Source organism: Caenorhabditis remanei, chromosome II (genome assembly GCF_010183535.1).
Source record: "Caenorhabditis remanei strain PX506 chromosome II, whole genome shotgun sequence".
Classification (NCBI taxonomy): Eukaryota; Metazoa; Nematoda; class Chromadorea; order Rhabditida; family Rhabditidae; genus Caenorhabditis; species Caenorhabditis remanei.
This window is the reverse complement of record NC_071329.1, coordinates 17,375,022-17,390,695: the sequence shown is the minus strand read 5'-3', so window position 1 is coordinate 17,390,695 and position 15,674 is coordinate 17,375,022. Positions and strand designations below refer to the sequence as shown.

At 38.4% G+C, this 15,674-nt stretch overlaps 3 protein-coding genes across 3 annotated transcripts; all 3 read left to right on the top strand.

Moving 5' to 3' along the window:
* Nucleotides 1-5,665: 5,665 nt before the first annotated feature.
* Nucleotides 5,666-12,003, top strand: GCK72_007644 (uncharacterized protein; the record flags this gene model as incomplete). The annotated part of the gene is made up of 10 exons (XM_003107189.2): nucleotides 5,666-6,424; nucleotides 7,107-7,342; nucleotides 7,540-7,725; nucleotides 7,779-7,932; nucleotides 7,980-8,045; nucleotides 8,360-8,910; nucleotides 9,885-10,222; nucleotides 10,274-10,404; nucleotides 11,093-11,687; nucleotides 11,915-12,003. The coding sequence occupies 10 exons, from the start codon at nucleotides 5,666-5,668 to the stop codon at nucleotides 12,001-12,003; spliced, it is 3,105 nt and encodes a 1,034-aa protein (XP_003107237.2).
* Nucleotides 12,004-12,597: 594 nt separating this feature from the next.
* On the top strand, nucleotides 12,598-13,357 carry GCK72_007643 (uncharacterized protein; the record flags this gene model as incomplete). The annotated part of the gene is made up of 2 exons (XM_003107296.2): nucleotides 12,598-12,662; nucleotides 12,709-13,357. The coding sequence occupies 2 exons, from the start codon at nucleotides 12,598-12,600 to the stop codon at nucleotides 13,355-13,357; spliced, it is 714 nt and encodes a 237-aa protein (XP_003107344.2).
* Nucleotides 13,358-13,991: 634 nt separating this feature from the next.
* Nucleotides 13,992-14,857, top strand: GCK72_007642 (uncharacterized protein; the record flags this gene model as incomplete). Its single annotated transcript, XM_003107263.2, has 5 exons — nucleotides 13,992-14,039; nucleotides 14,178-14,251; nucleotides 14,297-14,462; nucleotides 14,556-14,649; nucleotides 14,694-14,857. 5 exons carry the CDS (start codon nucleotides 13,992-13,994, stop codon nucleotides 14,855-14,857), a joined length of 546 nt encoding a protein of 181 aa, XP_003107311.2.
* Between the last annotated feature and the right edge of the window lie 817 nt (nucleotides 14,858-15,674).

Here is a 15,674-nt window from a genome sequence, read left to right as displayed (position 1 = left end):
ATGAGTTAATTACTGCACAACATCACGGGGTCTATAATCGTTCTACTGATAAACAAGAATCTAAGGATTACGGTAGGACTTTGACACCGTGCCAAGAGCATTTCCGACCCTTTCCATCATACTTGCAACGGGCCGGGCCGGGCCGATTTGAGAATTTTCACCGGCCCGGCCCGGTCGGCCCGGGTCACAGTACAAAAATTTGAAAATTTGAATTTTTTTGAAATTTTTTTGATTTTTTCGCAAAAAAGTCGAATTTTCGACTATGTTTTTACATATCGATAAAACTAAAGTGTACATAGGATTTTTGACTATTTTTGATGAAAATTTTCAAAAGTTTCGAAAAATTTTGTGAAAAAATTGTGCTCATTTTTTGACTCCGGGCCGACCGGGCCGGGCCGATATTTTGCAAGTCTGCTTTCCATCCCCTTGGCACCGTGCTAACCGTTGTGCGACGGAACGCTTTTTCGCGACCGTGTTTATGCAAATTCATTAGAAAGGTCTCACTCCGACGTCCCACCAAACCTCACCTTCTCTCCATTTTATGTACTCTCTCCTATCATTGTAAGTGACCTTTTTATCATGTGCACTGCCGGGGTGTCCCCTCCGCCCCCCCTCCCCAACGGACTGTTCATTTCCTCACTTTTTCTAATTTTTCCTTCTTCATCGGGTGTTCGTGGGTCTCTCAATACGTTTCTTTTTCTTTCTTTTTATTGTAGTTCTCACCATTACATTTTCAAAACTAGGTTTATGATAGTGAGCTTTCAGCGATGGTACACATTGTGATTCTTTTTATAGTCTTTAATTTTAATAAACTTCTTTGCTAAATTTTTCCAAAAATTGATTTTCACTTTCTGGATGCACGGTCTCCCACACCCCGAAAAAACTGCAAAAAACGTGAAGCCGATTTTTTTACTTTTTAATTCAATTCTTTAATTTTTTTCACTGAAAATCCAGTATTTTTAGATTTTCAGACGTTGCAATGGATGAAAAAGGTCCCATCCATCAGAATTGTGGAAAATAAAATTCTCTATCGAATGAGATGAAAAACGTGAAATTTGATCGAAAGATAACTTTTTTGATACCGAAAAACAGATTTTCAAAAAATAGAGATTTTCAGCCATTTCATCCAATATTTATTTTTCTAAAATGAAACAGTTTCAGTGCTTTTTCACGTACACACTGTGCAATTTCTGTTCGAAAACTGTATCTGTCTAAAAAGATAAACTAATTTTTCTGAAAATCGGGGTTTCTTATCAAAAAAGTCCATTTCTGACCAAATTCACGTTTTCTGGCTCATAAAATAGAGAATTTATTTTCTACAGTTTTGGATGGGACTTTTTTTCTTCTATTGCGACGTTTGAAAACCTGAAAATACTAGATTTTAGGTTCAAAAATAAATGAATCATGAAAAAATCTGCTTCACTTTTCTTGCAGTTCTTTTTCGCAGTGTGGGAGACCGTGTAATGGTTTATTGTTTTTATGTGTAGTCTTCAAGATTGAATTTTGATATCGTCATGCATACTTAAAAAGCTGGGTGACATTTTTTCCATGAAAAAGACATTCCCCCTCGAAAATTCAGTTCTCCCATTCCCTTATCTATGTTCCCACCATTTATGTGCTCTCCGTACTCCGTAAGAAAAACGTACTGATAAGAAAATAGTACACATTTAGAAGAGAGACGCAGAGACAGTAGTGATATTATAGACCTGTCGGTTTTCGATTTATGTAAAAGCATACTCGATTTTTTATTGAATAGGGGGTCTTTAATTTTTTTTAAATAAATAGTTCATTCCCCTATTGAAGTATTCCAAGAATCTTTTTTCTTTTTTTGCAAAAATCTTCTTTTTTTCTTTGACCACCCTCACATATGTTGCCCTTTTCTTCTTTTCTCTTCTTTCAAAGTGCCACAGAGTGAGTAATGAGCTCTCTCCCTCCTTCTCTATTTCGTATCTCAACTGTGACGACCCCCGTCCCCTGCCCTCTGGTTCAGTGGTGCGAGAGATAGAAGAAAAGTCAGTCGACTGAGACTTTTTCCGGGGGGTGAGGTGGAGCGGAGCACAACGCATGTTTCTTTCCTTCCCATTTTCTTACGAATCTAAATTTTTTTATTCGGTTCTCATTTCCTCTGCCCGTTTTTGATACAGAAAAACCCAAACTTATCAAAAATCGGGCCGGGCCGAAATTACTCTTGGCCCGGCCCGGCCCGGTCGGCCCGGATTCAAAAATGGGAACCCGTTTTTACCAAATTTTATTTGAAATTTTTCAAAAAAAAATAGAGTAAAAATGCTTAAATTATCATACATATTCACATTTTTCAGAAAATTTCAAAAAATTTCCAAAAAAAAATCAAAAACTCAAAATGTTTCAAAACGAGCCGAGCGGGCCGAGATTTTTCCGGATTTCGGCCCGGCCCGGCCTGTGACAAGTCTGGAAAAACCGAATTTCAGAAAAATGAGAAAATGTACTCATTTTTAAAAAATAGGTTTTTCTGTATCAAAAAAGGCAATCTCTCACCAATACATTCACTTTTTTTGGCTCATTCGATGGAGAATTTCATTTTCTACAATTCTGCTGGATGAGATTTTTTTCATCCATTCCGACGTCTAAAAGTCTGAAAATACCGCATTTTCAGTGCAAAAAATAAAAATAAATTGTACTGTGCAAAAAAAAAGTTTGACCAAAGATTATCAAAAAAAAACAAATTGCGGGCTGAAACGCAAGTGCGGCAGGGAATTATGGGCGGAGGTTGAACTGCAAGGATGAAATTCAAGCTGCCTTTTCAAAGAGCAACATTGAATTTCAAGATAAAACTCGTATTTTATGTTTTTTTGCTGAATATTTCCATATTTCTCATTCTTAATCATTTAAACACGAATTTATCTTGAAATTCGTGTTTGCTCGTCTAGAAATTAGATAGAATTTCATCCGCGCCGCTTGCAGTTTGAGCTCCGCCCACAACTCCCTGCCGCCGGAACTAAATTTTTTTATAGTAGCTCAATGCATTCAACTGTTTTTCTTCCAACTTCCTTTTTACTGTTACATACATTAATTTTTTCGCTCTATGTCAAATTTGATTTATTATATGGATAATCAGTGAACCTAGAAATTGCAACCTATTTTTTAGATTTCGGTGGAGCGCAGTTGTAAGAACTTCGCCGAGCTGGTATGCGATTTCCTCTTTCCATTTTTTTCTTTCCATTCAGTGCTTCACTGTCAGTTCTTTTTATGCGTTCATGATTAAATTCTAGCACTGTGATTTTTGTTGATGCCTTTCCATTTGTGCTAGTTTAATGAGAAATAGGAAATTTGCGAACTTTCGATAGATGAAGCCGTTTTTTATAGACAGTTCTTCATAAAATAACTTTAATACAGTAGAACACCTGTTTAGGATTAGAAATAGGAATTATCAAGAACGAGTCGATGGGAGAATAAAAATAATGCATACCTCTCGACTTCCTTATCAATTCATCTCTGTCGATACGAAAACTTTTGAAAAAAGGGTGATGTCCGCGGAACAAAACTTGTTCATTCAACATTCCTCGGAACTTTTTCTATAACTGAGAAGCCGGTCTCTTTCCGTGTATATCGACTGGCGTAGAGTATAAAATTTCTAAAAATATAGACCAATGGGTTTTACTGATTTAAATTTGTCTTTTTTCAAAGCTATTTTTATTATTAGCAAAAAAAAAACAATCTCTGACTGGCTCGAGCATAGGCCTACAGGCCATGTTACACATAAACCAAAGGGTTCCGTTTCAGCTGATCTTTTGATATGTTACTACCCCAGGAATTCTAAGAATTTTATACCATACCAGATTAGGCTCCGCCCCTTTGAACTACCTAAACGATCGATTGAAGTTGAAAAATGAAAATTTTTCTTTCGAAAGATAGTATCAAAATCTCTTCAGAAATGAATTGCCAGCCTCATTTTGTGCATTTTACAAGATAACTACTTTTTTCTAGCTCGCCTGCATCATATAGAAAAATCACTTTTTTGAAAAAATTTTCAATTTTTTCATGTTTTTTGGATTTTTCGGCTGGTCGAAGTACTGTGGTCCGAAGTAAATTTATGATGGTAAGATACGTATTTGTGTTGACTATCTGAAAATATAAAGACTTTCCCCAGATTCCACTGTCAAGGTGAGTTATGATCAAAAAAAATGACAAAATTTGATGCATTTCGACGTACCCCCCTCCATGGTAAAAAATGGCTGGGTGACGAAAATTAAAAATATCTCTGATTTGAGTTATTCAAAATTAGAATAGTGCTTACACAACTTTTCAGACAATTCTAACTATGTTTCAGTGAGTTACAGACACCTCCTCCATTTTTTCGAATCAAAAAGTTTGAGCTCTTGTAACTTTCCTAATTCTGACTTAAAATCTTAGAAACTTTTGGAAAACAATGAAATATACTTTGAAAACACAAGTGAATAGTTAAAAGTTGATTACAAAAAAGAATGCTGGCATTTCATGCCCTAGAATACCTCCCTATCGTAGACACATGAAGCTATCTTATATGATATGAAACGAAAGTTGAACAAAACGACAAAACTTGACATTTATCTATTTATTTGCGTTTTGAAGTATATTCCACTGTTTTCCAGATGTTTCTAAGATTTTAAGTCAGAATTAGGAAAGTTACGAGAGCTCAAACTTTTTGATTCGAAAAAATGGAGGAGGTGTCTGTAACTCACTGAAACATAGTTAGAATTGTCTGAAAAGTTGTGTAAGCACTATTCTAATTTTGAATAACTCAAATCAGAGATATTTTTAATTTTCGTCACCCAGCCATTTTTTACCATGGAGGGGGGTACGTCGAAATGCATCAAATTTTGTCATTTTTTTGATCATAACTCACCTTGACAGTGGAATCTGGGGAAAGTCTTTATATTTTCAGATAGTCAACACAAATACGTATCTTACCATCATAAATTTACTTCGGACCACAGTACTTCGACCAGCCGAAAAATCCAAAAAACATGAAAAAATTGTCAATTTTTTCAAAAAAGTGATTTTTTCTATGTGATGCAGGCGAGCTAGAAAAAGGTAGTTATCTTGTAAAATGCACAAAATGAGGCTGGCAATTCATTTCTGAAGAGATTTTGATACTATCTTTCGAAAGAAAAATTTTCATTTTTCAACTTTAATCGATCGTTTAGGTAGTTCAAAGGGGGCGGAGCCTAATCTGGTATGGTATAAAAATCTTAGAATTCCTGGGGTAGTAACATATCAAAAGATCAGCTGAAACGGAACCCTTTGGTTTATGTGTAACATGGCCTGGTGGCTTGAGCGAGACATTGTCTCTTAAATTTGTCTTTTTTCAAAGCTATTTTTATTATTAGCAAAGATGTTCTGACATTTTTCAAGTTCTTTCAACGCATATGCTAAATATCGCTTCAATTCCCGTTCTCCTGACTCAAAAAGAGCCAAGGTGGAAGAGTTTTTCTGCTCGGCTGTGTAGTCCTCTCGGACTATTTCTATTTTTCCAACATTTACATCGAAAAAATAGAAAAAAACCTACGAACATTTAATGAAAAGCTAAAGTGTTGTCCGAGAGGACTACACGACCAAGCGGAAATACTCTTCCACTAAAGCCTTTGAAGCCCTTTTTCTTATTTTGTTATCATCTATCATCCATTTCCATCATTTTTTGCAGTAAGCAATGGAAAGCAATAAAAAACCAACGAAAAATGTTCGAGTTGATAATGAAGACGTCGATATAATAGAAATGACACTTTCATCAATCAAGAGAGTCCCACAAACAACTGAAAAAGCAGAAAAGACTGTTTTCCGGAAACAGACTCGTCGAAAGCTTCCCCCAAAGAAAACGATGGAGTTCACCCATCGCCGTCAGAGAATGAAGCGATTTGTTGAAGAAGTTCAAGATCTCCCACGACCAGTGATTTATCGAATGAAAGGATTGAGTACCGCGGAACTTAAGGAGTTTCACTCGAAACGGTCACGCGTGACTCGTCAAATCGCAAGTCATAAAATCAGACAGTTTCATTTGGAAGGCGAGAACACCAAAATCGAAGACGTGTCGGAGAAATCACTGGCGGAAACTATTGACAGTTATCTAGAAGAATCCAGGAAGTACATGCAGAAGTCAACCAGATTCTACGATCACATGTTAGCTACAGCTGTTGAGTATGACCAGACAGTGAAGATGTTACACTTCGGACGGACAATGAAGAAACATTCTAGCAAGCAGAAACGAATAAAATTTCAAGGTTCTTGGTGGTTCTGTCCGAAGAAATACCGAACGAATAAGCGTCCGAAGGGGTTCTTCAAGGAACCGATGGGCCGTGTTTTCAAGATTTCCGATGATAAATTGTTGTTTCGGAATCATGGAACTTTCTTGGACAATCAACCGTCGCCGATTCACAAAATTTATAAAGAACTGATAGCTCGTCTGATGAGAGTAAGTTTTACATTTTTTAAATGAAATTTTTAAAAGACGATTCTGGCTTTCTTTTGTTGAAAAAAGCTCCTAAAATGATTATATTTGTTTAAATTCGTTTCTCTGGCGGAAAGCGGAAAAAAGCAACGAGTTTTGGGCGCTTAAACTGCAAGCGGCGCAGATGAACTTACTGTCAATTTTCAGCTTGTTTTGATAAATTTAAAACGAGTTCAACTTTAAAATTCAGGTTTCGGACGTTTTTTGGGACTAGAAACATGTTTTCTCAAAAGTTTGAATATTTGTGCATTTTGTCGTGGGATATGGTGCATCTACAGTAGCCCTAGAATGGAATTTTGAGATTTTCAGCATATTTTGATAGATTTGAAACGATTTCAACGTGAAAATCTGGTTTTCTGACGTTTTTTGACGTCTTGAAACATGTTTGCTCAGTTGTCACGACAAAATGCACAATTATTCAAAATTCCGAGAAAACATGTTTCTAGTTCCAAAAAACGTCAGAAACATGAATTTTAAAGTTGAACTCGTTCTAAATTTATCAAAACAAGCTGAAAATCAGCTGAAATTTCATCCGCGCCGCTTGCAGTTTAAGCTCCGCCCTCGATTCCCTGCCGCACTTGCGTTTTGAAAATCCCTGTCGAAACTTTTTTTCATTATACAGATAATAATATTTCTTTATTTTCAGAGAAGAACAACGAACGACATCATTCTCGACTCCTCATACTTCGCAAGAGAGTTCTTCCTTGTCAAATCGTCAATCTCGTTCCGAATCACTCGTTCGTCGGATATTCCTTATTGTTTCACGCCGCCAACACTGAGATGTGGCTACTTTCCTAATTCTGCTACTACTCGAAAAAGCAAGAAGTACTATCTGGCGGAACGTTTCAAAGAAGCTCAAATGGAGTATTTGAATCTTACGTTGTAAGTTTGTGATTTTATATTCATATAGCTGCTAGAAGACCGTAGATAGTATACAGTATTGTTTTATAGTCACCTGAAAGATACGCAGCTCAAAATTTCAAAATTTATATTCAAATGCAGAAAAGTGAAAATACCGAGGGGCACGCCGGGCACGCCCCTTTCTCTGATTCTTTAATTATTCATTGTTTTGTTTTCAGTCGGAAGATCACCCCACCGAAAGGCTTCAAATCTGGAACAATCACTTCGACCGAGTTATGGAATTTCCACAAAATTGGTAAACATTTACATGGATTTTTTATTGTTTGGACGAATGGGAAGGCCAAGAGATACTTGGTTGACATGTTCAGTCACCAGCACTTCCCATTGTTCGTCAAATATAAAAGGTAAGCTAATTACTCAAAAATTTAAATGATTAATGTATTTATGAATTTTCCAGCTGGGAAACTCGATTGAAAATGGCGTTCGACAGAGTAACAGCCTATAATCTAAACCTGGCTGAGATTATTCGGGCAAATCGGCCAGTGTTCGATTCGCTTTCTCAGAATCCATCTTTTCTGAAACCGATTACTTTAGGAGAGATTATGTGCTCGGTAAGAACTGTTGTATGATTTTTTTGCTCATGTTCGATTGTTTTCAGATGGCCGAACGAGAAATGGATCAAAAGTATTACATGACTAGTGTTGGCAAGCAGGAGTTTTATGATGTGAGTTATTTTTGATTAAGTGTAAATCGTTTCACAGGGAACATCTGTGCTTCAGTAAAATTTCAAAAAGTTTATCCCAACATTTTTTTGTGTGTGAAAATTTGTATTGTACTTTGAATTTAATGAAACCCTTTTTAATGAAATACATTCGAAAAATGTAACTCCCTATCGTTTGTTCACGTTATAAGCACGCGATTTAGCTGAGCGGCGACTCAATTGGCAACATACCAAGTGGTGTGCAAACGCGCTTCACTAGACTTCCGGGTTTTACGGGAAACTAATTTAAATTCTTATTGAAACTTTACATTTTTCAGTATGGACGAGGAACAACAAACGAAGATTATCTTTCTGCTTTCATGATCATTTGTGGAGGAACAAAAGTTGCAAGACCCATCTGGTCTTACAATTTGGAGCGTCATCAAGTCTTCAAAACAAATGCTATGGGGTCCGGAGTTTTGACTAAGGCAGGAAAGGTGTTCATTCTCAATACTCCAGACAAGTCCAATGAGTTTTTGATTCATCTCGACGATTTTGAGCTTGATGTTTCTTCTGAAATGATTCATGTTCGACCACTTTTGTCTGTTGAAGAAGCAAACACCACTCGAATAATTTCTGATACACCGCAGAAATCAGTACACCCCCAAAAGCCTAAAGCGAAGAAGGCAGTGAGAGAGAGGAGGACTCGCTTGACTCGAATGCAAATGCTGAAATCACGGAAGGCTGTTGTTTCTGTTCCAGTGGAAAAGGATCCAGTGGAGCAGCAAGAGGTGGTAAAGAAAAGAAAAAAACCAGGAAGAAAACCAAAAACACTTGTAAGCAATGCCAACCAGACTCATGATTTTGAGACAGCTTACATTGCTTCAGAGTGAGTTTAATTTCTTATTTTAATTTTGTACTTTATGTTATCGACTGTTGTCAATTATGTTTTATAGGAGCCATAGTTGTACGGAATGACATTTTTTGATTTACGGAATCCGGAACTGGAATCAGGAACCGGAATCCAGAATCCGAAACCGGAATCCAGAATCCGAAACCGGAATGTCAAAAAAACCCGGAATTCCGGAATTTCGGAAACCGGAATCCGGATTTCGGACAACTATGGTAGGAGCCTAAGTTGCTTATTCCACATTGGCAATAGTGCGGCACGGTTCCGCTATTAGGGAACCTCAGGGGGGTCTCAAGTTTGGAATCGTTTCAAATTGCTACTAAGGAGAACTTGATTAGGCATATTCCCAAAAAACCCGTCTTTGAATCAGCCGTAGCTTTGGAAGCCATTCTCTTGTCAAAGCAAGTGACGAGCACAAAAACAAAAATTTGGGATTTGACTCATCAAGTTGTCTTTAATACCTGGTAGCAATATGGAACGATTCCAAACTTGCGACCCCATGAGGTTCCCTTGTAAAGTTATTTTTTATCTCCAAAAAGTTTATACTTTTTATATTTTTTCATACTTGCAAACCGGGCCGAAACGGGCCGGCTCGTTACTCGCGTCAAACTCAATATTATGAGCTGAAAAATATACCAAAATGTATATCTCGACGAGTTCTATGTCCGTGACCTACTACGGGCTAAATGGCTATTCGTTAATGGGCCGCGGGCCGGGAAAAAGTGCCAAAAACGCGAAAATGGCCAAAAAAAGCCATTCTAGCCCGGCCCGCGGCACATTAACGAATAGCCATCGGCCCGTAGTCACGGACATAGAACTCGCCGAGATCTACATTTTGGTATATTTTTCAGCTAATAATATTGAGTTTGACGCGAGTTACGCGCCGGCCCGTGTCGGCCGGTTCGGCCGGTTTGCAAGTATGTATTTTTTATTGAAAGCATAATGTTTTACAGCATCGAATCGGAATACGAAGGATATTTGAGTAGCGAAGACATCTCCAACGAGCTCCGTCGTCCCAAACTGAAACGATCGCAATCCGCTGAATCATTCCTTCTTGACATCAACTATACGGATTACTATGTTAATGGATTGTCACTCATCCATGGACAAAAAATTGATTTTGTTGATCATCCTAGTGCAAAAACAAAACGGAGAAAGATGAAGAGAAGAATGATGAAACATTTGGGTCGCTACAGGCAACTTCAGAAGACAAATCACGTTTATGTGGAATTGATTCATTGTCATGAAGGCAACTTTCCAAACGGAAAAAAAGCAGTTGCCAATACCAAGAGTAAGTGCCAAAGCAAATATCAGTTATGAACAACTCCCTATTTTGATTTAGGTGCAATTCGGAACGGTACGTATGCCAGACACAACCTTCCAGAAGTATACAACAAGATATGGAAGCAGCGTGAGGTTGACGCTGCTTTTGAAACTCTGAAAGATGTTATTGCCTTGATTGTTGAAGAAGAAGTGAGTTTTTGTTTATAGGTTATAAATGAAAGATGTGTGTCTTGGAGTAGTCTTGTGAGTCTTGATTCTTTAAGGATCCCGGGTCGAGATGGAGTTATTACTATACTTGCAAACCAGGCCAAAACGGGCCGACGCGGGCCGGCTTTTAACTCTCTTCAAACTCAATATTATGAGGTGATAAATATACCAAAATGTAGATCTCAGCGAGTTCTATGTCTGTGTCCCACTACGGGCCGGATCGCTATTTGATAATAGGTCGCGGGCCGGGCTAGAATGGCTGTTTTGGCCATATTCGCGATTTTTGACACTTTTTCCCGGCCCGCGGCACATTAACGAATAGCAATCCGGCCCGTAGTGGGTCACGGACATAGACCTCATCGAGATCTACATTTTGGTATATTTTCAGCTCATAAAACTCAGTTTGAAGCGAGTTACGCGTCGGCCCGGTTTGCAAGTATAGTTACTACCCATTCGCCGGTGACTGAACGCTCGCTCGAAGTTCGGCTTAGGTGGCGAGGTGTGGGTCTCGTTGCGACTACCGTAGTATAACATTTTTAATGGCTACAGAACGGTAGAGAGCCGCCTTCGTCTCCAGACCGAACTTTGAGCGGGTTGTCAGCCACCGGCGGATGGGCTATCGCGAAATTTAGTTTTTTTCCAGTCAACACCCCTTTTATTATTATTTCAGCTAAGGGAAACTACAATCCAAATCAGTTCGGCTCAATTCGCCCAGCAATGCTACACCCAACGCATCGAAAAAATAGAGAACCTCCCAGCTACAAGCTCCATCCGTCTGCCAGAGCCTCCATACTTGGCGATGGAAATGCTGTCTGGGAAAAAGCTGTCAGGACGATTCAATCTGGAGCAGGAAAGAGGCAAATTAAAACGAGAAGTTGGCATGGAAGTGAAGAAGTATGAGTCGTTTTCACAGTGTCGGAAAGACTACCTTTTCGAGATGGCAATGATTGAGCGGCAGAAGTCAGCGTTCCATGCTCACTGGAAGTATCTGATGGAGCGAGATGCTCAACTTGATCGATCTTTGAAAATGTTGAAATTCGATAAACTAAGTATTCGCGAGTTCAACCTGTCCGAAGAAGAAAGAAGGCTGGCAAGACTGCGTTCTAATAAAAGAGTTGATATCCGAATGGAACTGGTGAAGGCCAATACACCGGAGAGCAAGTTGGAGCTAGAGCAGAAGGAGAAAGAATGGAAGGAAGAAGACTTGGAAAGAAAAAGAAAAAATGCTATTGAAAAGCGTCTAGCTTCACAGGCGAGAAAAGAAGGTGAAAAATGTCGAGAAAAAGCGGAAAAAAGGCAGAAAATTATGGTGGCAACAAGGAATCGAGCTTATTTGAAGGCTGCAAAACAGTTTTTTCAGTTAGAGATAAGAGAGAAGAGAAAGCTAGAGGAAGCTAAGAAGCAAGACGAATAGTTTAATACAGTGGCTCCGATGATCTCCAGGTATGTATTTCCAAACGAATAAAACGTTCAACTTTTTCTCTATTTTCAGAATCAACACCTTCAAGTCAAGAATCGATCGTGCTCGACTTTGATCTCACTTCAATGAACCTTTCAACTGCAAATACTTGTTTCAGATAAAGCAAACCAATTATTTTCATTTAATACCCCACCTTACTTAATTAACCCGACCCGGTTATTAAATTATTGGAATCAAAAGTTCCTCTATAGCAATTAAGTCTAACACACTTTAAACAAATCCTCATAATTATCATCCTCATAATTAATAATCCTCATTATAATTACTAAAACTATTTACCTATTCTTGTATTGTGTATGTGACAATATCGTTTTTCAATGAATTCATTTGAATTTATTCAATATTTTATTCTGCAAACAAATCAGCACGCGGTTTGGCTGAGCGGCGACTCAATTGGCAACCTGCCAAGTCGTGTGCAAACGCGCTTCACTAGACTTCTGATTTCGCGGCAAAAATAATTTGAATTCGTATGGACCTGTGATTTCGATTGTCTTGTGTATAAACATTTCTCTGTTTTCACACATCTGTACAGAGTCAATATTCCTGTCTGTCAGAACGCTATAAGAGAAGTGAACGTGTGAAATGGCAGCGTGAGAGGAGAGCGTACACAATCTGTCCAGAAAACGCGCGCGCAAAAATAATCTTCGTCGAGTAGGCTCATCATTCATTCACTCTTCCTCCCAACGCCCTCCACAATGCCTTGCTATTTGTCCTATCCCAGTCTGAGAACCGTTCTTGAGCATCTCGAGGCCAATAAAAGGTAAGTTTGCCCAGCCCGTCAAGATTTCAGCCATCGATTTTTTCAGAATCTACCTAGTATCCCGTTGTCCCAGTGTCCAGCGATTCGAGAAAAGTATTCCACTCCACTTGAATAATATGAGTGTCGAGGAGCACTGCATTATCCTCAACAAAGTGAGATATGCATTCCTTGAGGACGCCGAGGAACGTCCGAGAGGGTATTTTAGTTTGAGACGATCTGATGCCCCACTTTGGAAACATATTCCACAAGAAACATCACTCAAATTGTGTTTCAAGCATGAAGAGAGGGAGTACAGTAATCTCCTCTCGACTATTCGAAGCAGTGAGAAAGGCTTCGAAGAGCTTGTGAACTATTTAGTTGGAGGAAGAAAGATGATTCGTGTGGAGAAGCTGGCAATCAATATGAGACAAGAAGTCAAAATCCATAATGAGTTCTCTCCTAGATACAGTTTTTTAAGAGAGAAGCCGCCGAAAGCACCAAAACTCAAACTCAATTTCAAGTGCCGTGCTAAAGAGCTCATCGGAGATGACTATCTATATCTCTATCTTCCTCTTATCGCCGAATCCAGTTATCCACTGAAAAAGATTGAATGTTATATGAATGATGAGATACAAGACCATCCAGCTGTTCAACAAGCCGAGCACGTCGTTGACACCAGCATCGCAGATAGAGAATTTGCTATTCAATTTGACTAAATAACTCTGCAAACAGATTTAATCTATAAATTGTAAATTCCTCTATTTTAAATTCATTGTTTTGATACTGTATTCATGTATTCATGATACTGTAAGAATTCTGAACTATACTCTCTTGTATTTGATTTCTTTTTTCACGATTCTTTAATCGTCTTTAAATAAATAAATAAATGAACAAGACGGGCAGCATTTTCCCAGAGCATAGGGTCATTTTTGCCCACATGAATTCAAATTATTTTCCCGCGAAACTGGAAGTCTAGTGAAGCGCGTTTGCACACCAGAGTCGCCGCTCAGCCAAATCGCGTGCTTATAACGTGGACGGTCGATAGGGAGTTGATTTTTTCGATTGAAGCTCACTTTTCTCGTATTTTCAGTTAAACTTCGCACAAAAATATCGAATTCATCAAAAAGGAAAAATACAAATTTTCAAAACATAGAAAATCATTTTGGATACATTGTTTGAATGTAGCGCAGATGCTCCACATGGACTTTCTATGACCCTACGAATGCAAATATTACTGTATGCCACAAAATTTAACCCCGTCCTCATTTTCAACATTTTTTTAAATTCGCGTGTTCTCCTTTTCGATTCCACGTGCCGCATTCTACCATTCCCTGATTCAAATATCTCGAAATGTCATCCAAAGCGATTCATCAAAAAACGTTTGGAATCAAAAATGAGGTTAGTTCTTTACAATAGCGCTCTACCGAATTGTGAGCGAAATTGAGAGACGCAGAGAAAAAGAGACATTTCTCAAGGGTAGTTCGGTGGAGCGCAGTTGTAAGAACTATTGAATATTCAATGCACTCAAATTTCCAGACATGGTTTGAGAAGTTCTATTCAATCGGATTGCTCATTATAATCATTCCCACAATTTCTCTCGTTGTCGAGCTGTAAGAATCTAGTTTGCTCTGAAATTTTAAAATTTTAAATTTCAGCACGTCAGCGCTGAATTTCGGTGTCCCACCGATTGAAAAGAGTAGTGACTACTTGGTTTTCTTTCATTTGTTGGGATTTTTCGTTTTGCAATTCGTGATTGCTATTCTGATGTTAACTGGTAGTATCGTTCCACCACAGAAGTACAAAAACTTAGTTTGGTCGATTGTGAGTTATTACAACTGCGCTCTACCGAAATGCCCTTTGTCTCTTTTTTTCTGAGTCTCAATCGGTTTCGGTAGAGCGCGATTTCTATTTCAGGGATCACTCACAATATTCACTGCGTTTTATCTTTACAACCCGTTAATTGATTCAATTAAAAAAGAGGCGGAGCTTGCTCAGATGGTAATGAAATGTGAGTTTTCACAAAAATAATTGTAATTCAATTCCATTTTCCAGACACCTTAATGATTCAATCCATCTCATTCCCCATCTTCTTGCTCAACTCAATATTTGCTTGTTGTATTCTTCTGAAAGCAGCTAGAATTCAACATCTTTACGACAATACAATGGTTAAACAAGAAGAGGAAGATGCTAACAAGAAATTGATGGAGACATTTTAATTGATTTAATTGATTAAATGAACAATTTTTGAAATGAGGATTGCAGACAATTCTTAGAAACTTTTATTATTGACGAATATCCTAAAAATCGCGTTCTCCTGACTCAAAATAAGCTTTTTTTACGAGCTGCCGTGTAGTCCTCTCGGACAAGGTTCTTGCTGAAATTCTTGGAAAACGAGGAATTGAACAGAAATCTTGTCCGAGAGGACTACACGACCGCAGTGTGAGGCTCCCGGGACGATTCGGGAAATTTCCCGGGAAGTTTCCCGGGAAATTTCCCGAGAATTTCCCGGGAAATTTTCGGTAAAAAATTTCCCGATAGCTTCCCGGGAAATTCCCGGGAAATTTCCCGGTTACTTCCCGGGAAATTACCGGGAAATTTTCGGTAAAAATTTCCCGGGAAATTTCCCGAAATTTATAGTTCCGGGAAGTAAACTTCCCGGGAAATTCCCGGGAAATTTCACTTATGTACCAATCTGACAACCAGGGTTCGACCCCCACTCGTGCCAAAACTTTTTTGTTTTTTGTTTTTGACTTTTTGGTACCAATCTAACAACCGGGGTTCGATCCCCACTCGTGCCAAAACGTTTTTGTTTTTTGTTTTTGACATTTTGGTACCAATCTGACAACCAGGGTTCGACCCCCACTCGTGCCAAAACTTTTTTGTTTTTTGTTTTTGACTTTTTGGTACCAATCTAACAACCGGGGTTCGATCCCCACTCGTGCCAAAACGTTTTTGTTTTTTGTTTTTGACTTTTTGGTACCAATCTAACAACCGGGGTTCGATCCCCACTCGTGCCAAAACTTTTTTGTTTTT